At 39.1% G+C, this 25,789-nt stretch overlaps 1 protein-coding gene across 4 annotated transcripts; it reads left to right on the forward strand.

The window, feature by feature from the left end:
- LOC127811643 (uncharacterized) lies at nucleotides 1-25,789 on the forward strand. 4 transcript variants are annotated; one of them, XM_052351675.1, is made up of 5 exons: nucleotides 1-229; nucleotides 1,242-1,441; nucleotides 22,795-23,276; nucleotides 23,390-23,465; nucleotides 25,371-25,789. In XM_052351675.1, exons 1-4 carry the CDS (start codon nucleotides 28-30, stop codon nucleotides 23,427-23,429), a joined length of 924 nt encoding a protein of 307 aa, XP_052207635.1. In that variant the 5' UTR covers nucleotides 1-27; the 3' UTR covers nucleotides 23,430-23,465; nucleotides 25,371-25,789. The 4 variants fall into 4 exon arrangements, 3 of the variants coding, with proteins under 3 accessions (XP_052207635.1, XP_052207634.1, XP_052207633.1); XM_052351674.1 differs by having other exon boundaries at nucleotides 25,378-25,788; XM_052351673.1 differs by having other exon boundaries at nucleotides 25,390-25,786.

Here is a 25,789-nt window from a genome sequence, read left to right on the forward strand (position 1 = left end):
TTGACAGTGCAGAGAGACGTGGGGCAGATGAAGGCGATGACGACGACGATGATAGTTAACTGTGGCGGGATGGGGAATGCAGTGCCATTGGAAGCAAGATGGAGAAGGGGAAGGAGAAGGCCTCCGTTGAGGATGGCGTCTGCGTGCTTGGCTTCCAACCTCAACGCCCAACAGCTACGCGCCCAACTCGATCAACTCCATTCCGAGGCGGAGCACGCCCGATCCAAAGGTTCTATCTTTCTCACTTCTCCACTCAATTCGCCCCATTTATTGCTCTTTCTGGCTGTTGGCTGGCTTGACAAGCGTCCATTTTCTGGATTCAGTGGATGGCTTGTTACAAGTGCATGCCCATTTCAAACCTCACTACAATTTATGCCCAAGGCTCTATCTGAAAGGGCGGAAAAGGGAAATTGTTCTATTAGATTGCCACCGTGTTTGCTGTTGGTTTGGGGATTTTATGTGCTTTTATCTGAATTGGCGTTTTTGCTTCGTTCAACACCACGGAAATCGAGCATTAATTAATTCTCAACTCTTGTTGGGTAGAATCTCCTATAGGGTTTCGTGATTATAACACTTGAAATTAGTTTGTGAAACAGCACAGCGTGAAGAATTGTGTGTGAGCGTTGGACCGGGGGGGGGGTTTTGGGTCTCTGTTTACTGGTTATTAGTATGAGTTCATGTGTTGACTAACTTGGTTAGAGGGTACTTTATTCACTTGGAGGTATTTCTTGGGGATAGTCATGTTTCCATGTTGTATGGATTGGTTTCACAGTGTCAGAACACAGCTATATCAATTATTTTCAGCCATCCCATGAAACTGTTCCTTATATGAAGATGGTGTTGGAATTTTATCATCTTTTCCTTACTGAAGGGTTGTGTCAGGAAGGGCTTCCAGCTTAAAAAATATTATCACATTATTCTTTTACATGGATTTGTATTTTAATGTGACTTTTAGAAGTTAATTGACATTATGAATGCCTTGTCACCAACCCTAACTTGTTAGGAGAAGGCTCCGTTAATGATGATGTGGTGTTTCTTGGGAGTGTCTTTTTCTTTTTATATGCACATTTTGGTAGCCTTTTTATTTCCTTTCACCAATCTGTGTCATTCAATGATCATTAAATTGTTTTTTCTTTTTCTTTTTTTTTATCTTGCTGTGATTGGATCTGTTCTTTTGGTGCGAAAAATCTTATCTATCTCTTCTACAAAGCTTTTTGAGAAACTAATTGCTGTTGGTGCAGCGAACAATGCAAGATTGAGGCTGATGCGGTTGTCTGAAGCAGCTGAGAAGCTTCGACGACAGGCAGCACTTTGTGTTCAAACTGGAAAAGAAAATGATGCAAGGGACCTACTTTTCCAAAAGAAAAAGGTTATGGAAGCTCTGGAGAAGTCAAAATCTCGTATCACTTTGCTTGATGAACTTTCAACAAGACTTAATGAGGTACTGTAATTGGTAATTTATCTGTAATTTACTTCTTATGGTGCAGAATTTATTATAGATCCAAAATTATGAGCTCATTTGCATCCAAATCAATGTTGTCAAGATAACATGCCATATACTATCCACTTCTATAAATTCCCTTTTAAATCTTCTGGCTGCATGTATAAAGGTTATGTTGCTGTATATATATGCCAATACTATTATACTCAATTTGAGAAGCAGTGTTCAATTTTAGCAAGAGAGGTCATTTGTTTGGGGTTCAGAAATATTGTTTTCCTGTCTCATACATTCATTTTCATTTTGACATGAATTCTGAAAAACATGTTACTTTATGTGGTTCACCACCGCATGTTCAAAATTTTCATCTCTTGGATGCATGACACCAAAACTCAAAGATATGTTGGAGATAGAAACTGTGATACAGGAATTCAATTTTGAGGAATCCTGAACTTGGATTATCCATTAGGAGAGGACCAATAATTATCCACCAAGAGTGAACGGATGATTATACCCCACGAGGGGGATTCCTATTTGGTCTAGAACTTGGGGGAAAATGATTAGCTCATTTTATGAGTAGCCAATTGTTCTTGTTACTTTCTGTGTGTGATTTTTTTTTTTTTGGGGGGGGGGGGGGGAGTAGAGGAAGAGACCTGAAATTTCAGGTCATGTTTTTACCATATAGATAAGACAAATTATGCACAAAGCACTTTTGTGTAAGCTGTATCCTATCCTGCATGGACTCAACAAGTTCCATAAGTGTGGATATATGAGTCTAGGTATCTAAACATCTAATGAGTAAACTGAAGCACAAGTAGGAATTGCTGTCAATTAAAAGTGTCTCAGATAGTTTTTTATTTTCCAGGTATTTTGTGCAGTCATATCACATAAGCACTTATTGTGTAGGCCTGAATCAATTTGGATGGCCATTTGAGAAGTAACACAATGAAAAGCTATTTTGAATTATAAATATGTTACGACCAAGGGTAGATTAGACATTGGGGGTGAATTCTTGTAATCCATTGTAACAAGAAGAGGTTAAGTGGTTGTAGGCGGTTGGAGATAGGTGGTAGAATAGTTAGAGCAGTTACAACTCCTTCATCTGACAATTAGCTATCTAACTATAAGGAGTAGCCTTTAAGAAGGCTGTTGCAGAAGAGTTAAAGCAATTTGTCAGATCCACAAGGATCTGGCAATGCTTGAAGAATTGATCTCTCTCGAATGGTAGAGATCACAACAAGAACAAGAAGGATCTCATGAAAGGGAGGGAAAGAGAATTAGAAGAAGAGAGAGAGAGAGAAATTGAGAAGGAATTGGAGAGGGAAATTCAGATTTCATTCAAATTCTTGATACCTCCAATAGTAAGGCAGGCCACAATTTATAGCCTCCCCTCACATGATACATCTCCCGCCCAAAATAACCGCCTAAGTAACACAAATCACTATTGCCCCTATACAATTGTTTATAGCATCTTTTTTCCATTATTCTTTTATTTATTATAGTATGATCCCCGGTACATGACAAATACCCTCCCCTTGAGACATTTATTGTCCTCAAGAAATGGTTAGGAGACTAGTAGTTCTTGGAAATTGCTCAAGTCTGGGAGGTACTCCCATGTGTTGTTGGTCGGATGACATGTTGGACCATTGCACCAGTACTTGCATGATTGGGGCTCCATGTTGATAGATGACTTTGCGATCTACACTGGCAACCGGTTCTAGGGGTAATTCAAAGTCGATGGGTCTTTGGGGTAGCTGGGCACTGACCGGTTGGTTCCACTGACTTCTTTAGCAGCGATACATGAAACACTGGGTGGATTTGAATTCCATCCGATAGCTGTAGTTTGTAGGCTACATTTCCCATTTGGGCCACAATGGGAAAAAGGACCAACGTATTTGGCACTCAACTTGGAGATAGGCCCAAGAGCTAAGGATTTGAGATGGGGTCTCTTTAGCTTAAGGTAGACTGCCTCCCCCACATTGAATGTTTTCTCACTCCTTCCTTTGTCGGCCATTTGTTTCATTCAATTCTAGGCCATGGCTAAGTCTTTCTTCAGTTGCTGAAGGACCTGTTACCTCTGCTGCAGATGTTCATCCACCGCAACCACGCTGGTAGGGCCAAGTAGGGATGGCAATAAGGGGGGTTGGTAGCCAAATAGGGCCTTGAAGGGTGGCATTTTAATGGCTCTGTGGTGGGTGGAATTATACCACCATTGTGCTACTGAATACACTTGTGCCAACTTTTTGGGTGTGCGAAACACAAGCATCTAAGGTAGGTTTCGAGACATTGATTGACTCTCTCGGTTCGTCCATCAGTTTGAGGATTATAGACAGATGAGAGGTTTAGCTTAGCTACTGATGATTTCATTAGTGACTGCCATAGGAGGCTAGTGAAAACCTCGTCTCGGTCTGACACTATAGTCTTCGACACCCCATGCACTTTTACTACCTGATTCAAGAAAACTTGAGCTACTTCATGTGCTATGTAAGGGTGAGTAAGGGCCATAAAATAAGCAAATTTAGAGAACCTGTCCGCCACCACAAATATGTAGTCCTTCCCTTCCTATCTTGGAAGCCCTTTAATGAAGTCCATGAAAACACTCTCCCATGCTTGCCCCAGAATATTCAGTGGTTGCAAAAGCCTTGGATAGGTCACTCTCTCATGTTTGCATCTCTTACACACATCACATGCAAGGAAAAACTTCATCACCTCCTCTTTCAACTTAGGCCAGCTAAATAGTTGCTTCACCTTGTGATAAGTATTTTGGATTCCGGAATGGCCATCGAGGGGAGATTCATGTAAGGCCTGCAGTATCCTTCTCTTTAGTTCTATGTTATTTCCTATCACCAGTCTACCTTTGAATCTTATCACCCCATTTTCCATAATATACCCCACTTTACTTATAGGAGCAATTATTAGTTGCTCCAAAAGAGTCTGGGCCTACCCATTCCCTTCATAACTCTTAGCCACATTTTGACACCACTCTGGAATTAAAGTTGAAATAGCAACAATTGTTCCATCTTCAGGGCATCTCGACAAAGCATTTGCCGCAATGTTCTCCTTCCCTTTCTTGTATTGTGTAGTCCAAGCGCATTAGCTTAGTTATCCCTTTCCTCTCCAAGTGGGTGTGAAGTTTCTATTGTAGTAGAAACTTCAAACTCTCATGATCGGTTTTTATGATAAACTTGTTCCCCTCTAGATAATGTCTCCATTTTTCAACTACAAAAATAACGGCTAATAACTCGTTTTCATACACACTGAGGCCCATATGTTTTGGAGCTAAGGCCTGACTTATAAAGGCTAAGGGTTTACCTTCTTGCATTAGCACTGCCCCTATGCCCATTCCATTAGCATTTATCTCTACCACAAATGTCTTGCTAAAATCAGGTAGGTCGAGCACTGGGGCCTTACTCATAGCTCTCTTTAGTGACTCAAAGGTGGCCTTTGCCTTCTGATCCCACTCGAAGCTATTTTTCTTCAATAAGTTTGTAAGTGGCCTACTTATACCTCCATACCCCTTTACAAATCTTCTATAATAACCGATCAATCCCAGAAAATCGCTCAGGACTTTAACAGTCATTGGTCTTGGCCAATTAATCATGGCAACCACTTTTTCTGGATCTATACTTACTCCTTGGCCCAATATGATATTTCCCAAATACTCCACTTGGCTTTGTGCGAAGGCACACTTTGATCTCTTAATATACAACTTGTTGATCTTAAGAATTTCAAATGTAGTCCTCAAATCTTTTAGGTGGAGTTCAAAGGTTGGGCATATATAAGAATATCATAAAAAAATACAAGAATGAAATTTCTGAGGTATGGCTCAAAAATCTGGTTCATTAGAGATTGAAAGGTGGTTGGGGTATTAGTTAAGCCAAAGGGCATGACAAAGAACTCATAGTGGCCCTGGTGCGTTCTAAATGCAGTTTTGGGAATGTCCATAGGGTTCATCCGAATTTGGTGGTATTTGAATTTCAGGTCTAACTTCGAAAAAATAGTGGCATGTCTAAGTTCATCTAGTAGGTCGTCAATGAGTAGGATGGGAAATTTGTTCTTGATGGTTATTTCGTTTAGTTGACAATAATCAATACAAAATCGCCAGGAACCATCTTTTTTTTTTTTTTTTTTACCACCAGCACTGGGGATGCAAAAGGGTTGTGGCTGGGTCTTATGAGAGACCTGTGGAGCATCTCTTTAGCCAATTTTTCGATCTCTGTCTTTTGGTGAGGAGGTAGCGGTAGGCACGAATGTTAACAGGTTCTGTTTGGGGTTTAGGGTTGATGGTGTGGTCAATGGCTCTGGTTGGGGGTAGAGATTGAGACTCTACAAATAAATTCTCAAATTCAACTAGGAGTATATTAAGTAGATCAGAATGATGTACCTTAGTGTTGGATTGTGGTGAGTTTCTGATGGTTAGCACAAACTCTCCTTCTGTTCTCAGCTCCTCTTCTCCTTCCTCTGTAGCTTGAATAGAGAACAACTGAGCCACCTGGTTAATCTTGTGTTTGAATAGCCTCTGTAACCCTTTGCCCTATAATCATCTTGCATACCCCCACCTCCTTACTGCCTCTCACTGACATCTTCCTTCTCTCCTTCTCGAAGGTCACCTCCATTTTGTTAAAGTCAAAACAAATTAGGCTAACATTTTTCATCCAATTGACCCCCAATACTACATCACACCCCCCTAATTTCAGTAACCTCGAATCCCTCTCCTTGCATATCCCAACAGAACCCTGCACATGCAGACTTTCTCATCACCTTAATCCCATTGGCCACCGTCATTGTCAATGGCTGAGTGGGAATTAAGGGGCATTTCAACCTCCTAGTCGTACCCTCATCCAAGAAACTGTGGGTACTCCCACTATCGATTAAGATCATCAGCTTACTCTCCTCCACTTGTCCTTCTACCTTAATTATCTTGCTGTTGGTGAGTCCCTTAAGGGCATGTAGGGATATCTCACCATTGTCTTCTCCGCATTGATGACCCACGTAATACTTATCTCCACATCTGAAATAGAGGCCCGCCGGTCTCCTCTGTTCCATGGTCTTTCCTCCTTGGGAGTTGGGGGCTGGTAACGCCAGATTCTTCGGGCCTGGAGATCCCCGTCCCTATTCCTTGGTAATACTCTAGGCAGTGAATTCACCGGAACAACACTCCTACTCACTGCCCTCTACTTCTTCATCAGTGCTTCCACCACCACCTCGTGTAGCCTAGCACTGTTTGCAGCGTGCTTGAGGGTACGTGGTCTTAGCACCTTCACCAGGGGTCTCAATTCCTCATTCAAGTTGCTTATAAAGCTTGAAACGAAATAAGCCTCGATTAAGAATGGGTTGTGGTTGAGCATTAAGGCCTTCAACTCCTCAAACCTAAGTTAGTACTCCATCACCATTCCAACCTGTTTGATTTTGTTAAATTCTTCAACCGCATCTAATAGCCCCCGATCTCCAAACCTTTCACAAAATTCTTCCACGAAGTCTTCCCACCTACAGAATTCCTGGACCTTGGACCACCCTTGGTACCAAGCGTCCCCTGCATCGTTAAGGTATGCTGCTGCTATTGCCACCTTTTGCCTCTCTGCCACTCCATACCACTTGAACACCTTGTCACATCTCTGAACCCACTAGTGGGGATTCGCCCTATCAAACAAAGGAATTTCCAATCCCGGCATGGGTAAACCATGCAGATTATGGTTTATCGGTGCCTCCTACCGCCGTTCTCACCTAGCCTCCCCTGGCTCACCCTGATCTTCTCCTCCAACCGAGGTCTCAGTGGTCCTTTGATTCCTTCCTCTCTCTAGTATAATTGGATCTGTTCTGCCTTGTCCGGGGCAGAATTGGATCTGCCCTCTCTCGAGGAGGAAAATTAGGTGGAATGCTTACTTGATGCTGCCTTGCGAACATCACCATAAATCCTTGTAATTCCTCTCAAATCTGTGTTATCCCCACATTTAACTTCCTGTCCATGGCGATGATTGCCTCATGGTTTCTATTGGATCCCAACTCTAATTGATCTACCCTTGCCTGCAAGCCTGCCATCGAGGATCCGCATTGCTGCACTTGAGCCTCCAATCCTTTCATCTGCGTGCCTTCAGCCATTGACGTATCTTCGCTCGCGAGTCCCAAAATTCAGCTCTGATACCAAATTGTCAGATCCACAAGGATCTGGCAATGCTAGAAGAACTGATCTCTCTTGAATGGTAGAGATCACAACAAGAACGAGAAGGATCTTGTGAAAGGGAGGGAAAGAGAATTAGAAGAATATAGAGAGAGAGAAATTGAGAAGGAAATGGAGAAGGAAATTTAGATTTCATTCAAATTCTCGATACCTTTAATAGTAAGGTAGGCCACAATTTATAGCCTCCCCTCACATGATACATCTCCTGCCCAAAATAATCGCCTAAGTGACACAAATCACTATTGCCCCTATACAATGGTTTATAGCATCTTCTTTCCATTATTCTTTTATTTATTACATTATGACCCTCGGTACATGACACAATTTTTGGAATAATAACACTTTCTCACTCTTTTCCCTCTCTCTAATTTTATCTCTTGCTCTTCCTCTCTCTCTCGTTCTATCTGTTTGTTCCTCAACTTCTATCTTCTTTTTGTTATGTTTTGCATCGAGTATAGAAGGTCTAGTAGAACTAAAAGAGCCTTGATTGGTCCTTTGCGACAATTAGTTAGTTAGTTGTTTGTCTAATGGTAACTTGTACTTCGGGGGTATTTTAGGTATTGGCACATCTTTTATATTTCCTTAATGTATCCGCCTCAGATATCTATAAATAGAGGGCAGGGGCAGTCGCTTGGGATATCATTCATTCATTCTTTGTGATGCGGTCACCAATCAAGACTCGGCCCAAGGCCGACCCAACTAAATCGGAACAGCATCACCAAAATAGTAGTGCCATAATGTTATTTTAATACTTCTTAAGTTTTAGAATTCTACTTGATTTAGGATTCTATTTTATATTTCTACTTGATTTAGGATTCTATTTCATGTTTCTACTTGATTTAGAATTCTACTTCATGTTTAATTAGGGTTTTATTTTTATTAGGATTTTAGTTGACTTTTACTTAGGATTTATTTCTATTAGAATTCTAGTTGGATTTTGTTTACAAATATTAGATGGATTTGGATTAGCCAAATACTATAAATATGCGTAGGATCTAGAGTTTGTAATCAAGTTTTTCTCAATCAAATTTCAGCAACCTATTTGGGTTTTCTTAGCAAAACAGTTTTGTTTTTGCGTTTTCTTGAAAGCCAAGATTCGGCCATTGAAGTTTGCTCTTTCAAGAGTTTATTTTGGTGTGTTTTTTTCACACACGCGCTACACGCTGTGTCACTCTGATTGTATACGAGTGCACTGAGAACGAGAGAGGAAAGGCTGGAGCAATTAGTTCTTTGTATTCTCTATTGAGAATTATACTCGGGAATGAGAGAGAGAGAGAGAGAGAGAGAGAGAGGGACTCTTTGTACTGATTTCTGGTGGATTGCTCTCAGGATTGCAAGAGGCTGGATGTAGGATTGATCACAGCAATCTGAACCAGGATATATCTTTTGTCTTCTTGTGTGGTTTGCGTATTCTTGCCTTATCTTTTTCAATTCTGTTCTTGTTTTATTTCTGTTGTGGGTTGAATCTGTGTGTGTGTGAGTGTGTTTTGGTCTTTGATTGAGGACTGCCAGTGCTCCCAATCTAACACTTTCTTGAAATTTCACTCGAAGTCCTAGATTTCCCAACCCTCAACTTGAGGGTGTGACAATTTGGTATCAAAACTGAATGTTCCTTGGCGGTGAATTCTGGATTCTTGGCTGAGGATTTGAAGGCTTTTTATAGCGGTATGTAAGATTTGAATTTGAAGGTAGAGCAGTCCAGGTGAGTTTCTTTTTATTAATTCTTGGCGAACTTGAAGGCAGAGCAACAACTCTCAGTTTGACTGATCGAGATTGACCTAGGATCGATTGGGTTGTAGGAGGTTAACGAGAAGTCTTGGGCTTTCGACTTCTCTGGTTCGATTGTTAATTTTTGTCGATTCATGGTGAAATCCCAAGATTGCAATAGAAAATGATCACTGACTGAGGAAAGGGTGATGGCAAACGTGTAGGCACGACTCGAAGGTAGAAGTCGAGAGATTGCTGGTCGGCAACAACTTTGATCAGTGGGGCATTTGGGGCTGAGTAGTAGTCTGACTGAATTGAGCACTCCATTTTGACCCAGATTTTGATTCAATCGAAGGATGGCCGAGGGAACCAGGATGAGGCAACTAGAAGCGAAGATGGAGGTGCTGGATGGTGTAGACCCAAGAGGCCATGCGCCAAAGCAGGGAAGACATTTCAGCCATCAGGGATAGTGTGCGAGAATTGGAAAAGAACAAGGAGGTTGTGGAGTAGTATAGCCAAAAAATTAACATGTTCAACATGCTAGCATTGTTGCCCCAATTTCGACTGCTATCGGACTTCCCTCCAAGGACAAATTTCGACTTGATTTTGCCTCTATCCTTCCTAGGCTTGACGAAGGGTTGGAAACAGAGGATCAACCTACAGTGGAATAGGGTATTTAGGTAAGGGGATCTTCCTCCCACATTCCTATCCACACACCAATGCCACAATTAGAGATTCTCGTGTTTGAGGGACTAAAACCAAGTTGGTGGATCTGCTATTGTGAAAAATTCTTTCAATTCTATGGTGTTGTCAAAGGGCAGAGGATTACCTTGGTGGCAGCCTATCTCAACAATATGGTTGACTCATGGTACCAAGGGTGGACCCAAGCCAAGGGAAATGAGGCTAGTTGGACAGAGTTTGGTGAGGAATTGTGTGATCGATTTGGTGAAAAGAATATGGCATATGTAGTTTAGGAATTCAACAAATTAAGACAAGAAGGTTCGGTATTGGAATATCAAATGAAATTTGAAGAACTAAGGTCTTTATTGTGGACGTCATAGCCCAACCTAACTGAACTATACTTTGTATCAAGTTTCATTAGTGGGTTAAAAGATGAATTGAGATCTATGGTTAAAATGATGATACCTACAACAGTGAAATAGGTGGTTGAGAAGGCAAAGCTACAAGAGCTTACATTGGAAGTGATTTTCAGTAAGTAGACGATCTCAATGTAAATTCGGCCTCTGTTCTATCCACCAATGGAATGGAATCAAGTGAATGTGAATTTTAAGGTCTATCCCAACCCTGATGTAGCGAAATCATCTACTGTGGAGCAAAGACGGAAGTTAGGATTATGTTATAAGTGTGGAGATAAATTCAATCTCGACCACCGATGCTAAAAACAGTTACTTAATATGGAAGGAATAGAGGACGAAAATGAAGAAGAAGATTCGGTGGGAATTGGGTGACGAAGAAAGCACAGTTGCTCTAAATTCTTGGGGATAAGAATTTTCTCATCGAGAGTGGAATTGTTACGACCCAAGGGTAGATTAGACATTGGGGGTGAATTCTTGTAACCCACTGTAACAACAAGAGGTTAAGTGGTTGTAGGCGGTTGGAGATAGGTGGTAGAATAGTTGGAACAGTTACAACTCCTTTAGCTAATAGTTAGCTATCTAACTGTAAAGAGTAGCCTTTAAGAAGGCTGTTGTAGAAGAGTTAAAACAGTTTTTAGAATACCAGAACTCTCTCACTCTCTTCCCTCTCTATAATTTTCTCTCTTGTTCTATCTGTATCTTCCTCAACTTCTATCTTCTTTCTTGAAATTTCATCCGAATTCCTAGATGCTCAACCCTCAACTCGAGGGTGTGACAAAATACTGAAGAAATATATGGTGAATTTTGAATAGGCATCTTTTTGTGTGAAATGTTCCCTAGAAATATTGGAAACCCATTGTTTGTGCATAGAATTGTGGAATAGTGTCTAGCCTAGAGTAGAAGACCCCTCTCTCTCTCTCACACATAGGCACACACACGCTTACGCATATATAAACACACAAATGCATATTTGGGGGAGTGAAAGCCCATTTATGTGCTCATCTATCTCTCTTCTTTCTTTTAGTGTCTTATTCTCCTATTCTTCTGATGCTGTCATCGATCAAGACTCGGTCTAAAGCTAACCCGACCCAAACTGGGCAACCCAGAATCAGTTCAAACAGTAGTGCCGACACAGTAGCGAAACTTCATAAGTTTTAGGATTCTACTTCATGTTTGGTTAGGGTTTTATTTCTATTAGGATTCTAGTTGGATTTTATTTACAAGTATTAGATGGATTAGCCAAACTCTATAAATATACCTAGAAGCTAGGGGTTGTAATTAGTTTTTTTTATTCAATAAATTCCAGCAAACCAGTTCAGTTTTTTCCAGCAACTAGTTTCGGTTCTTGCACCTAGTGGAGAGTCTAGCTTTGGTCGTTGAAGTTTGTTCTCTCAAGGGTACATGAAACTTATTGTTTCAAGGATTTCTTTGTGTGTTTTCTTTACATATGTGCTACACGTTACGTCAGATGATATTAGAGCAGTTAATCAACCAATCAGATGACCAATTTTAAAGGTAACGGTAGTAACCAACTTCGTGACGGTGATTAGGGGTTGTTTGCAGTTTGAAGAGTAATCGAAGAACAACGAGAAGTAACTCGTACCATCCAACAACAATTGGAGCAAATTAGCAACCAATTGCGCGCCTTACTACGAGTTGATGACAGGAACTTGAATAATGGGGTGAATTAAGCCAGAGTCGGAAGACCACCCATTAATCATTTATTTGTTAATCCTAGAAGACCAATGATTGAAGATAACGATGAAGAGGATGATCTTAGTCGAGCAAGAGCTAACCTTGGTGGAAGAGGGGTTAGGAGGACTGCGTGTTAGCACAACCATTAGGGCAACGATGAGTATAAACTAAAGGTTGATATTCCTACCTTTAGTGGAGATCTTGATATTGAGGGGTTCTTGGATTGGATCACTGAGGTTAATCGATTTTTTGAATACATGGAGATCTCAGATGAATGACAAGTCAAGTTAGTGGCTTACAGATTGAAGGGTGGTGCATCTGTTTGGTGGGAGCAATTGAGATAGACGAGATTGAGGGAATGTCGACACCCAGATTAGACATGGAGACGAATGAAGCAGTTGTTAAGAGGTAGTTTTTTACCCCCTGATTATGAACAATACATGTTTCAAGCCTAGCAAAGATGTACACAGGGAATGAAGAGTGTGAATGAATGTACCTATGAGTTTTTGAGATTGGCGGAGAGAAACCAATTGTCAGAAAGTGACAATCAACAAGCAGCTTGTTACTTGAATGGATTAAAGCTTGCTATTCGTGATAAAATTGGGGTTCAGATGGTTTTAAGTGTGCAAGAAGCAAGGAACTTAGCTTTAAAAGCTGAGTTAATGTTGAGTGAGAGAGCCCGTAATGATAACTATCGTCAGTATAATGAGAATGAAAATAAACAAGTAGGTTTTGATAAAGGCAAGTCGGTTCAGGGAATGCAACCTTTCAATCCACCTAATACAGTTAACCCTAATAAGGCTACAATAGGGGGAAACACTTGAGGTACTACTTCTAATCTTCCAAAATCCAATAACCCTTGTGCAAAGCCTGTTCTCTTAAAGTGTTTCAAGTGTAATGAGGTCGGGCACCAATCTAGTGATTGCCTAAGGAGAAAATCAGCTTATATTATAGAAAGGGAGGAGGAAGATGTTGCTGAAGAGGAAGTATATTGCGGGCCTGATGGGGAGGATGACAAAGAAGAGTATGGACATGGAGAGTATACCTATGTAGTGAGGAACTTAATGCTATCTCAAAAGAATGAAGATACTACTTAGCGGCATAAGCTTTTCTACACGAGGTGTACGGTGAAAGGAAAAAATCTTAGAGCTGATTATTGATAGTGTAAGTCAGGAGAACATCATAGGAAGAGGCGTGGTGGCAAAGAAGCAGCTAACTCCTGAAAAACATCCAAACCTTTACATAATTGGATGGATCAAAGTAGTTGATGGCATACGTGTGGATGAACGTTGTAGGGTGCCTTTCTCTATTGGTAAGTACTCTAACAAAGTCTATTGTGATATTGTTGGTATGGATGCTTGCCATATTTTATTTGGGAGGCCTTGGCATTTAATGTGGATGCTAAGCATTCGGGTAGGAAGAACACATATCAGCTTGAGAAAGAGAGTGCGCGTTATACTTTGTTACCCATAGTGGAAAAGAACCAAATCAAAGCTTCTAAAGTGGAGGGGCAGAATTTTCTTATCATTACACATAAGTACACTAAGTTTGTGAGGGAGTGTAAGGATACTCGAGAGGTTCACTTGTTGGTTGTTAAGGGGGAGAGTGTGAGTGAGCCACTGAAGGTGAATCAAATTCCAATGGAGGTGTTGGAATTGTTGGAAGAATTTCATGATGTGGTTCCGAGGAGTTGCCTAATTAGCTACCTCCTATGAGGGATATTCAACATCACATTGACTTGATTCCTGGTGCTAGCTTGCCTAACCTACCACACTACAGGATGAATCCTAGGGAGAATGAGATTTTTTGTGAGTAGATAGAGGAATTGTTGAGAAAATGGCACATTCAGACTAGCATGAGTCCATGTGTAGTGCCAGTTTTATTGACACCAAAGAAAGATGGGAGTTAGAGGATGTGTGTTGACAGTAGAGCCATCGACATGATTACTATTGGGTACAAGTTTCCAATTCCTAGGCTCGACAACATACTTGATCAATTTGATGGGGTTGTGGTTTTTACCAAAATCGATCTCAGAAGTGGTAATTATGAAATCAGAATTCGACCTGGAGATGAGTGGAAGATAGCTTTCAAGATGAGAGATGGGTTGTTTGAGTGGTTAGTCATGTCCTTTGGACTAACCAATGCACTAAGCACTTTCATGAGACTAATGAATCAGGTGCTATGTCCTTTCATTGGTAAATTCGTTGTGGTGTATTTTGGTGATATTTTGATATACAGTAAGTCTATTGATGAGTATGTGAGGCATATTTAGGAGGTGATGAGTGTGTTGAGGGAAAACAAACTTTATCCTAATTTGAAGAAGTGTACTCTTATGAGTGAGAGCTTGTTGTTCTTAGGCTTTGTTGTAAGCAAATATGGCATAAAGGTAGATGAGCAAAAAGTGCAAGCTATTAAAGAGTAGCCAACCCCTAAAAATGTCAGTGATGTAAAGAGTTTTCATGGGTTAGCAACTTTCTATAGGCGGTTTATCAAACACTTTAGTAGTATTGTGGCTCCAATTACTGAGTGTTTAAAGAAAGGGAAATTCCATTGGGGTGAAGAACAAGAGCAAAGTTTCGCCTTGATAAAAGAAAAGTTTTGTACCGCTCCTGTCTTAGCTTTGCCAAGCTTTGACAAATTGTTTGAGTTGAGTGTGATGCGAGTGGAGTGGGTATAGGTGCTATGTTGTCCCAAGAGAAGAGACCAATTGCATTTTTCAGTGAGAAGTATTGTGAATTCAGAAGAAAGTGGTCTATTTATGATAAGGAGTTTTATGCAGTGTTGAGGGCTCTTAAAACATGGGAACATTACTTGATTGGCAAAGAGTTTGTCCTTTACGCAGATTACCAAGCTCTCAAGTATTTGAGTAGCCAAAACAACCGAGGAGTGATATGCATGCTAGATGGTTTGCTTTTGTTGATAAATTTTTCGTATAAAATTGTGCATAAGTTGAGACAACATAATCAAGTGGCGGATGCTTTGAGTAGGTGTGTGGATTTGATCAAGACCCTTAGTGTTGAGATTGTTCGGTTTGAGTGCTTGAAAGAATTATATGCGATAGACGATGATTTCAAACATATGTGGGAACAATGCATGTCTCAACAACCGTCAGGAAATTTCTATGTGCATGATGGGTTTCTCATGAAGGGAAATCAGCTATGCATCCCTTACACATCCCTTCGTGAGAAAATTATTCGAGATTTGCATGGTGGTGGCTTAGCAGGGCATCTTGGTAGGGACAAGACTATTGAAACTGTTATGGGAAGGTATTATTGGCCAAGAGCAAGGAGAGATGTTTTTATTATTGTGGCCAGGTGTTATGTATGTCAAATAGCTAAGGGGCAATCTTCTAATGCGGGTCTCTACATGCCATTGCTTGTTTCCAATGCTATTTGGGAAGATTTGTCTATGGACTTCGTGTTGGGTCTACCGCGAACTCAACGAGGTATGGATTTTGTTTTTGTAGTGGTTGACAAGTTTTCCAAGATGGCGCACTTTATTTCATGCAAGAAGACAACAGATGCAATAGCTACAACCAAATTGTTTTTCAGGGAGGTTGTTAGATTACATGGAGTCCCTAAAATTATTACTTCGGATCGTGATATAGGGTTCTTGAGTCAATTCTAGATTACCTTGTGGAGGATGTTCGATTCATCTTTGAATTTCAACAGTGCAGTGCATTCCCAGACTGATGGACAAACAAAGGTGGTGAATCGTGCATTGGGAAATCTGATTCGTAGTGTTTGCAAAGACAAGTCAAGACAATGGGCCTGTTTGTTGCAGCTTAAAAGCTGCAACTTTTAGCTTCTAGCTTCAAAAAAGTGGGTATGTAGTGTTTGTTTTAGCTTTTAGAATTCTAGCTTATAGCTTCTACTAGTTTTTAGAAGGGGTAGAAGCTGGCTTTTTCAAAACTGGGGTACCCCAGCTTCTACAACTTCTGATTAAACAGTTACATTTTTTTGACAATTTTGCCCCTATTTTTAACAAAGAATTACTCTTCTGTCCACGCAATCAAGGGTCTCTCTTCTCCACCTCCATCTCCATTTTCAAATCTCTTCTTCTCTCTCACCATCTCCCTTTCTCTCTATATACTAATTAATTTTTTTATAACACTTGAAACTTATATGTATACACTAATTAATTTTTAAATTATCATTCTATTACTATTAAGGGTATTATGGATAATTATCCAAAAATAAGTTATTTTACAGCTTATGGTATCAAACACTACAACTGTTTAACTACAACTTCTGAGAAGTTGTAACAAATAAGTTCATAACTTATTTTAAGTTTTAGAAGCTATAATCTAAGAAGTTAGAAGCTATAATTTCTTTAATTAAGTTGCAACAAACGGGGTCAATGGGACCTAGTCATAACTCAAGCGGAATTTGCCTATAACAACATCGTGCATAGCTCAACAGGAAGATCGCCATTTTCCATCATATATATGAAAGTTACTAATCATGCATCGAATTTGGTAAAGTTGCCAAAGGTATCAGGTTTCAGTGTTGCAGCTAGTGACTTAGTTGAGCAAGTTCAAGTAGTTTAAGAGGATGTCAAGCAAAAGTTGCACAAGGCGAATGAGAAGTACAAGGTGGCAACTGACAAGTATAGGAAACACAAGATATTTGAGGTTGGAGATGAAATCATGATATTCTTGAAGAAGGAACGAATTCCAGCAGGAAAACAAAACAAGTTCAAGCCAAAGAATTATAGTCCTTACAAGATTACAAAGAAGGTCAATAACAATGCTTATGTTGTGGATTTGCCTAATCATATGGGTATTTCCAAAACATTTAATGTTGCTGATCTTTCTTTGTATTTGTCTGATGTTGAGTTGTCATACCCGGATCATAATTCGAGGATGAATTCTTCTCAAGTGAAGGTTAATGATGCGGTCACCGATCAAGACTCGACCCAAAGCCGACCCGACCCAAACCGGGCAGCCTAGAATCGGCCCAAACAGTAGCGTCGGAGCAATAGCGAAACTTCATAAGTTTTAGGATTCTACTTCATGTTTGATTAGGGTTTTATTTCTATTAGGATTCTAGTTGGATTTTATTTACAAGTATTAGATGGATTAGTCAAACTTTATAAATATACTTAGAAGTTAGAGGTTGTAATCAGTTTTTTTTATTCGATAAATTCTAGCAAACCAGTTCGGTTTTTTCCAGCAAATAGCTTCGGTTTTTGCGCCTAGTTGAGAGTCCAGATTTGGTCGTTGAAGTTTGTTCTCTCAAGAGTACTTGAAACTTATTGTTTCAATAATTTCTTTGTGTGTTTTCTTTACACAAGCACTACACACTGTGTCATCTTCTCTCAAAATGGAGAGGCATGATAATAGCTTGTATAATGGCCTGCATTTTTATTCCCCAAGTTGAGGAATAATTAAATTTAATTATTTTGTGATTAATTGGGTGTTGGGTCTAATCATGCATACAAAAACAGAAACTTCAACTGCTATGGCGACACTCAATTTTCGAGGCTCCAGTACAAATTTTTGGGATCTTGTTCTGAAAAAACTGAACTAGGGAGCCATTTATGCTTGGGAATGAGATTAAATACATGATTTTAACATGTTATTGGTCACATTATGAAGACTATCCATTAGTGATTAATATTTATTTTGGGGATTAAATGATTATTTAATGGTTGGAGAGTATTTTTGCCAAAGACTAAAAGAATGATGATTTGAATGAGGCTATGTGTGGGAGACTTAGTAGGCATTTTATGAGGGGTATATTAGTCATTTAAACATGTCACCTTAATGCTTGATTAGTCGATTAAGTGCTTGAGGGTTAGTGCCAATCATTAGCAAAGGGAAGAAGACAAAATTGGAGGGACCAGAAGTGTGCATGGGGACGAGGGCTGAAAACATAAGAGATGGGTTGCAAAAGGGGAATAGAATCTCTTCAAAAAAGGGTGATATTTCTTGAAAAAAAAAAAAAAAGAGAACGCATGGTTGCCTAGAGGAAGTACAACCAAGGAATGACCTGCATCCCCTCAAGAGGAGACCAAAAGAAGGTGTAGAATGGACTTCTTTTGCCCAAGAGTCTGTAGTATCATACTTGGAGAATCAGTTCTCCTCACTTCATTATTAGGCTAGATATGTTCATGAATGATTAGAGGTTGATGAGTATATGTTTTGTTGGGTTTGAATCCTTATGGTAAGTCTAGAGGAACACTGATTTTGAAGTTCTTTGGCTCTCATCTTTAACTGATGGTAAGCCTCACGCTCATTCTCATATAGCTAATGAAAAATGCTTATGGATACTTTGAAAAGATAAACAAGTGTTTTGGAAGAAGCTAAAATGGACTTACTGGTTTTAAATAGGAAATAAGGAGTTTGGAATGGGTTACAATGAATTACGGTAGACTGGAGAGGGAAAACTGTCACCTGACAACCCCAAAAATCAGTGAAAGAAGGCAATTTGCCTTCTGTTGATCATCTGGGAAGGGACAACAGTTGCCTGAGAGGGGAAAAATGTCTGGAGAGGCTGTTCAGCTTGTGTTGGTTGACTGCTTGAGGAAAGTGGTTGACCGATAGAAGCTTCTCAACTCAACAGAAGACTGCACTGACCTGTGAACTTAGGACATCGATTTGAGGGGTCAAATGATGTTGAATTGACCTGATTTTTTTTTAGTTATTGATCTTTGATAGAGCTTTTCTATGGACATGTGATTTGTAAAATTTGGATAAGATTTGATTGGTCAAATAATCAAAAATAGGAAGAGATGTCAAAGCGGTAACGAAGTGGTGAACAACAGTCTTCAAGAAATTATTTGACAAGTCAAATAATGTCCAATAGGGCTGAATTTTAACATGCCTTACATGTATGAAAGAACTTTCAGTGGTGAAAATATTGTAATTTTTAGTTAAGGTTTGAGTGGCCTAATAATTAAATTATGACACGGTTTCATAAGGGAGAGGTAATGTAACAAACTCAATAAATATTGGATTGTTTCATGAGAAGGGTGTGACACCTATCCAAGGTGGAATTTTCCAACAATTCGAGGAATGTTTCTCAGTGATTAAGGGATTAATTAGGTTTGATCAAATGCTTTAAAATAAATTAATTACCCCTCAGTTAAATTTGGCAATTGTAAGTGGGATTTATTAAGTACTTGTATCAGACACACGCTCTTTAATTGGTGGCAAGAAAAACCGAGAGATTTCCCCAAATAATAATTCCACTGTGTAATCCAGTTAGGTGTCAAATATGGGAAGAATCCCATATTTTTCCATTTATTATTAGAACAAATAGCGGGTGCCACAACTTGCCTTTCCTATCATGTTTGTTCTCTCATCTATTCCTTTCTTGTATCTATCTCTCATCCTAGCTGAGAGGAAAAGAACTAGCATACTTTATTCTCCAGCCATACTTGTTTTACATAAAAAGTGGTGAGTTTCAGTTTATAAGAGAAATTTATTGAGGTTATAGACTTTAGGTTTCCATTAGTCCAAGAATTTCCATGAGGTGGAATGAGCTCAGAATAGAGTTGAGGCTAATTGTCATAAGGCATGCTGCTACTTTTAGGTACATGCTATGAAGTATTAGCCTGTTCACACATACAAAGGCTTCCTTTTGGTTGGTGGTGAGGAATCATGAGTGGGCCTCCATTTAGTTGCTTATCAGCTTAAAAATGAAGCCATTCTTGCCTGATGACTATTTTTGTAGTAGTATGTGGACTGCTCTCTGGTTATTTTTTCAGGGAACTGCATTGAGTGTGCAAATTAAAGCATTACATCTAGCACTGGAGCTAGTGGATGTTCTTTGACTCATATTTCCAGCATTGAGATTATAATAAGAGATTAGCAATCTTAAAAGAGTTTTAGTGTTTGTTTATAGATGAAACATTAAGGTCAATTAAAGTACTTTTTGGAATCGAAGAAACAAATTATCAGGGATATACATCTCTTGGATAAAGTATATGCTGATATTTGCTGAAGAAAACAGGTGAGGTTTGTACAAAATCAGCTGAGATGTGAAGGATCCTAATGTTAAGTTGGCAATGAGGAAAGAGCACTGCTCGTGGGAAAGCTTCTGACATTTAAAGGGTACTCTACCATGAATTTTGTTTTTATGAGTTAGTCAATTTATGCAACTGCCTGAATAACCAGGTTCGCATTTTTTTAATAATGTGCTATTGCGTCACAACTTGTCTTGAAAGTTTATGTTTATACGAGAAGGGTCAAATTATATATATCAAGCTTTGCAAATTCTCTCACATGGAACCATGTGGACTTAAGGTGTATTAATACAGATAGAATAGGAGTCTAGCAAATATGAATATTGAGGAACGAACACGCATAAGGGCTAGATGGACTTCGGAATGAAAACTCTTTGATACTTTGTTAGGCCACCATTTATCTTCAAAGTTTTAACCTGTTAGGAATGAGGAAAGGATTCCAAGGATTCCAATAATTATGTTAGGCCACCATTTATGCTTGAAAGGAGCTCTGTGGAGAAGTCTCATTATGTGCACCCCCCCCCCCCCCGCCGAAAGAAATCAAAAGTTGTCAAAGTTGCCAGTACAGTTGTGTGTATGATCTTACAAAAGGAAGATCTATATAACAACACACCAAGCCTTTATTGCTAAATCTCTCGTGTTATTTTTCCTTTCCATCATTTGTGCTTTTACTGTCTATGTTTTTCCATTTCCGATTTTGTCTCTGTTGTTTGGTTTAAAGGCTTACAGTGGTATCAGTGTGTGTGTGCGCGATTTGTGATTTTGTTTGCTCAATTAAAAATATAGCCGAAAGGAGCCACCAACTTGCAAAACCTTGAACTTCTTCCAATAGTCACAACAACCGACTCCTTGGTTTCACAAACAACCAACTCCAAGCGCACACACCATTGGAAATGGCTGGGAGAAAAACTGATCTCTCTCCCAACTCAAGCCTTTATATAGGCGCCAATGAGTGGTGGGGAATGGACAACAGTGTCCTTAAAACCCTAGCTTTTTCAAGGTCATTTTGGTCTTTTACCTTGCTCATTTCTCATTGTTTTCAGCCCATACATAATTTTTCAGATTTGCGGCCCACTTTTGAGGGTTTTGTAACCCGCTTTTAATCAAAGGTTACAAAAGGAAAATAGGAATCTAAAAGGAAAATTATAGGGTGTTGAAATCAAAATCAACCAGAAGGTAGGGATTTGAAAGTAAACAACAACAACATATCCAGCCTTTATCCCACTATGTGGGGTTGACTACATGAATTCTAGACTTCCATGTATTTCTGTCTTTTGTCATATCTTCATTAGGTCCATACACTTCATATCAAACTTTAATGTCTCTCCCAAAAGTCTTCTTAGGTCTCCCTCTACCTCTTTTTTTGACTAATTGTTCCATTTCATCAACTCTCCTCACGGAGCGTCTCTTGGTCTTCTTTTCACATGACCAAACCATGATCCTCATCAATTTGTTCTCATTCTAATTACTCTTGGATATATCTTGCTAAATGTGTGCATTGCGTAAATGATCCTCATCAAATCTAACCATGATCCCAAGTAGTACTCCAGTTGAGCCTCCTCCCTTGTGTTACATATGGAGGAATATGTCATGTTTAATACCCACAGTGACTGGTCCCATACTCCTGCCAATTCAACCTCGCTGTATGTCACAGGACTAATAATTTCCTTTCTATGACAGCAATAAGGTCCACCTCTAGTCTGAGATCGCAAAGGATCTGGCCTAGGGCTAACAACTCTCCCAAAACCACACCCAACCTTCAATTAGATAGGCAAAGGTCACATCACATGCCAGTCATGTGCCTTGCTGTTGACATCGTCTGCTGTTATGTGTCTGTTGACACAGCCTAGGGACATCTCTCATATTTCTTGGAGACAAGTCGCAAGACCTATGGTTGGACAATCACCCATAACCAACATAGCCACATCTGGGGTGTGCCTGTGCACAACCATCCTCCTACCAAGACTACACATTACTGCAGCATAGGGTCTAGTCACTGTGTTGTGCGGGGGTGGAGGGCAACATTTATTGTCACTGGCGGTAAAGAGTCAATGTATAAATACAACTACATGTGTTCATACATATTACCACGTGCTCAACCAAAATAAACTGCTTAAGGTCAAAATAAAAAAAAAAGTATATGTACCTCTTTTTTTGCAATGCTATTACGATTACTTTTTCCTAAAGTATCACATCTTTTTTTTTTTTTTTTTTGGGGGGGGGGGGGGGGGGGGCGAGGAGGACCTTATAAAAACTATAGGTAAATTATAAATGCCACATGAAAATCCATAGTGTACATGGAAAAATATTGGAAGATATGGAGGGGCATGGCCCCTCTCACCTACAAGCCTATGCCCCTGGTGTTGTGTATTCATTAACCTGTAGGTGCCTATGTTGGACATGACAGAACATGATATCATTATAGCATCAGTGTTTCAGACATTTCTTCTGCTGGCAATGTGATCCACGTGCATTTTCTCAAGCATGGGAACAAAGAATTCATTTATTTACATTTCTTCCAGCAGCATCTAAAATAAAAGGTGTGACGTGCTTCTAGTAGCTATGTATAGCATACCAATAGTCATACCTTCTATGATTCTCTCTTTGTTGTTTGTATGATACATTTGCATGTTGTTTGCAATATTTTTCTCCTCCTGGATCTTATGCAAGGAGGGCAGAGTTTTTGAGAAGCCTTATTTTGGTTTCAGGCTATTTCTGTGAAAGAAACTCAGCTAATTGAAAATGTTGCTTCACACCTTGATATTGGAACTGAGGATACTTCAAATGAAGTCCGGATTATGTCCCCAAAGGAAGACAGTATGAGAAACTTGGATGGAGAAAAAGACCTGGACCTTGATCCTAATGGAGTGAAATTTACTGAGGATGAAGGATTACAAGTTCATACTGATGGCCCAGTGGACCTTCCTATTGGTCATATTGCAGATAATCTTACCGGTTCATTGATTGAGAATATTCATAATGAAGCTGAAATCATGAATACCCTGAAAGGATTGTCATCTTATGAGGACTTCATGGAGCATTTGGATCAACAGCTTAGCAGAATTGAAGCTGAGCTTGCCACAGTTTTAAGGGTCTCAATCTTGGTATTAGAAGGTGAGGAGAAGCAGAAAAATTTAAAGGTGCAGCAGACTATGGAGCTTCTCGAGGACATTCATCACCTTAGAGAGAGGTTTGTTGACTTAAGAAGTGGTTAATGTGTTCACTTTTTATCTTCTCATGATCTCAAGGCAATTGATATTGTGCTACAGTTATATATACACTTTATTTTGTATGTATCTGCAGAATTTCAAGCATCAAGCAGACAAAGGCAGCAATAAAGTAATGCTTCATTTTGAGGAATTCAGTTTTACTCTGCCAGGTGAGGACTTGATTTTAGAAAATAGATTTCAACTTTCTTTTGTAAGTTTGAAATTTGTTATTTCATAATGAACTGTGAAAACTGACTTTTGTTGGCAAGAAATGGTAGAAGTGAAAAAATGGATAGGATAATGGTAAATATGAAGTTTGTCAATCTATTCTTTCCGGTTTCACGTCCTTGTACAACAACATATTAAGCCTTAATCCCACTAGGGGGGAGCTGTTACATGAATTCTAGTTCACCTGTTGTTATCTGTGGCCATATTTTCTGTAGGACCCCTTGTGACTCATAACATATCTAAGAGATTCCCACTTTTTCTTGGTCTTCTCCTCCCTCTTTTGTTAAAGACTTCTTCCAATTCATCTACTCTCCTCACTAGAGCCTCTATTGGTTTTCTTTTTACATGATTGAACTATCTTAACCGTATCTTACTTATCTTATCTTTTAATAGAAGCCACTCCAACATTATTATGGATGACCTCATTTTTATTCTGTTCTTTCTTTTATGGCACAAATCTTTCATAATATCCTTCTTTATTGCACTCATATTTTGCACATGTTGGTGCTTTGTTGCCCGACATTCCATGCAATACAATAAAGCTAATTTTATAGCCATCTTAGAAAGTTTTCCGTCTCGCTTTTTAATAGAATTTTATATCACACTTTTCTGTTGTAACCATCTTGCTTTAATTTATGAGTAACATCTCCATTAATCACTCCATATTTTTGGATGATTGATCTAAGATATTTGGACTGATCTTTTCTTGGGATGACTTTATCTTCAATTCTCACCATAACATCATCTACATTTTTATATTTTTATTAAACTTATATTCCAGGTATTTGGTTTTCAATCTACTCAACTTAAAACCATATGCAAAAAAATAAAAAAGAAAGTATTCCTTTCTTTGTTGCCATTAATTGTTTACAAGCCATAAAGTTCCCAATCAACTTGCCTTTTCTTTCTTTCTTTTTTATGGTTTTAGATACTTAGCATTTTCAGTCTTATCTTCTGCATCCTGAATGACATTTTCTTCCTCTCTGTATTTTGATAATAGTTGTAATAAGAGGGATACTTTAGATGTTGAGAATAAAGTGTCTTCACAGTGATTAAATGGGTGTCAAAGTTTACTTGCAGCAGTTTCCTGTTTTACATTAAGGATTTGGATTTGCTACTATCAAAAGCTATCACTGGTTGAGATTCAACTTGTTAGTTAGTTAGTTAAGCAGAAAGTAGTAGTTAGCTCCACTTTGATAAAACCTAGATTCTGTTATCAGACTATATTGTATTCTCTCTTCTGCAAAATCAATGCAATTGAAGAACCTCATTTCTCTCTCTTCTTTTTTTTCTCTTTTCTTTCCTTTGCCCTGTAAATACAGAATTCCAAAAACATATTATTAAATATTTGGTTGCTCTATATCCACCATGACCAGTTGGTTGTGCTGAGAATTCACTCTTATATGGTCATTTGTTAGGCTTTTAAACCTTGCATCCTTTTCATTTTCAGTTTACACACTATTAGAGGTGCCTGTACATGGATGATCCAACATGATTTTTGCGTATGTATCCAGAATTTGACAATGTCGTTAACTTTGGGCATTGCACGAACTCCGTTTACATCTCTATTAATTGTGTTAGTAATTAGGCTTCATTGAGCCGTTGTGATATTCACTTTTTCTATTCAGATCAATTCACTCAATTTTTTGCCAATTCACCATGGTATTCTGATTTAGTGTAACATTTGAGAAATAATTCCACAAGAAGTTAAAGCAATGTGCTTCACTTTTTTTTTTTTCCCAGATAGAAAATCCAGTCCTTTTTAGGTATCATTACCAGCATGTGCCATCTCTAAACTGCCATTGGATGACTAAACCAAAACTGGCTCATTGTTATTTTGTTTGAAGTTTTCAGTTTACTTGGCAGGAAATGAGAATGAACTCAACAGCAGCAGGAAGCATTGTGGAGACTCACAAACGTGGACATTTGATAAATTCTTTACATTGAGTAGGAGATGTAATGACTATTTGGATGATGAGACTCAGGAAAACAGCTTCACAGGAAGGCCTTGACAGCCCCAAAAGGTTTCTACCAGATGTGTCAAGCTCAAGAAACAAATGGGAAAAGCAACCGTGTAAAACTTTTCATTTAATGTTTTTGGGGCACATATTGGAATATGATAGGGTAACCATGGAGTATTTTTGTGTCAGTTCAATTTCTGTTCAATATAGAAACCTGTGGAATTTAGATTTTTGAACTGCACTTGTCACTACTGCTCCACTATAAGATCAATCTCCATTATCAAATTATAAATTCTCCTTTACCA

The sequence above is a fragment of the Diospyros lotus genome, chromosome 10 (genome assembly GCF_014633365.1).
Source record: "Diospyros lotus cultivar Yz01 chromosome 10, ASM1463336v1, whole genome shotgun sequence".
Taxonomy (NCBI): Eukaryota; Viridiplantae; Streptophyta; class Magnoliopsida; order Ericales; family Ebenaceae; genus Diospyros; species Diospyros lotus.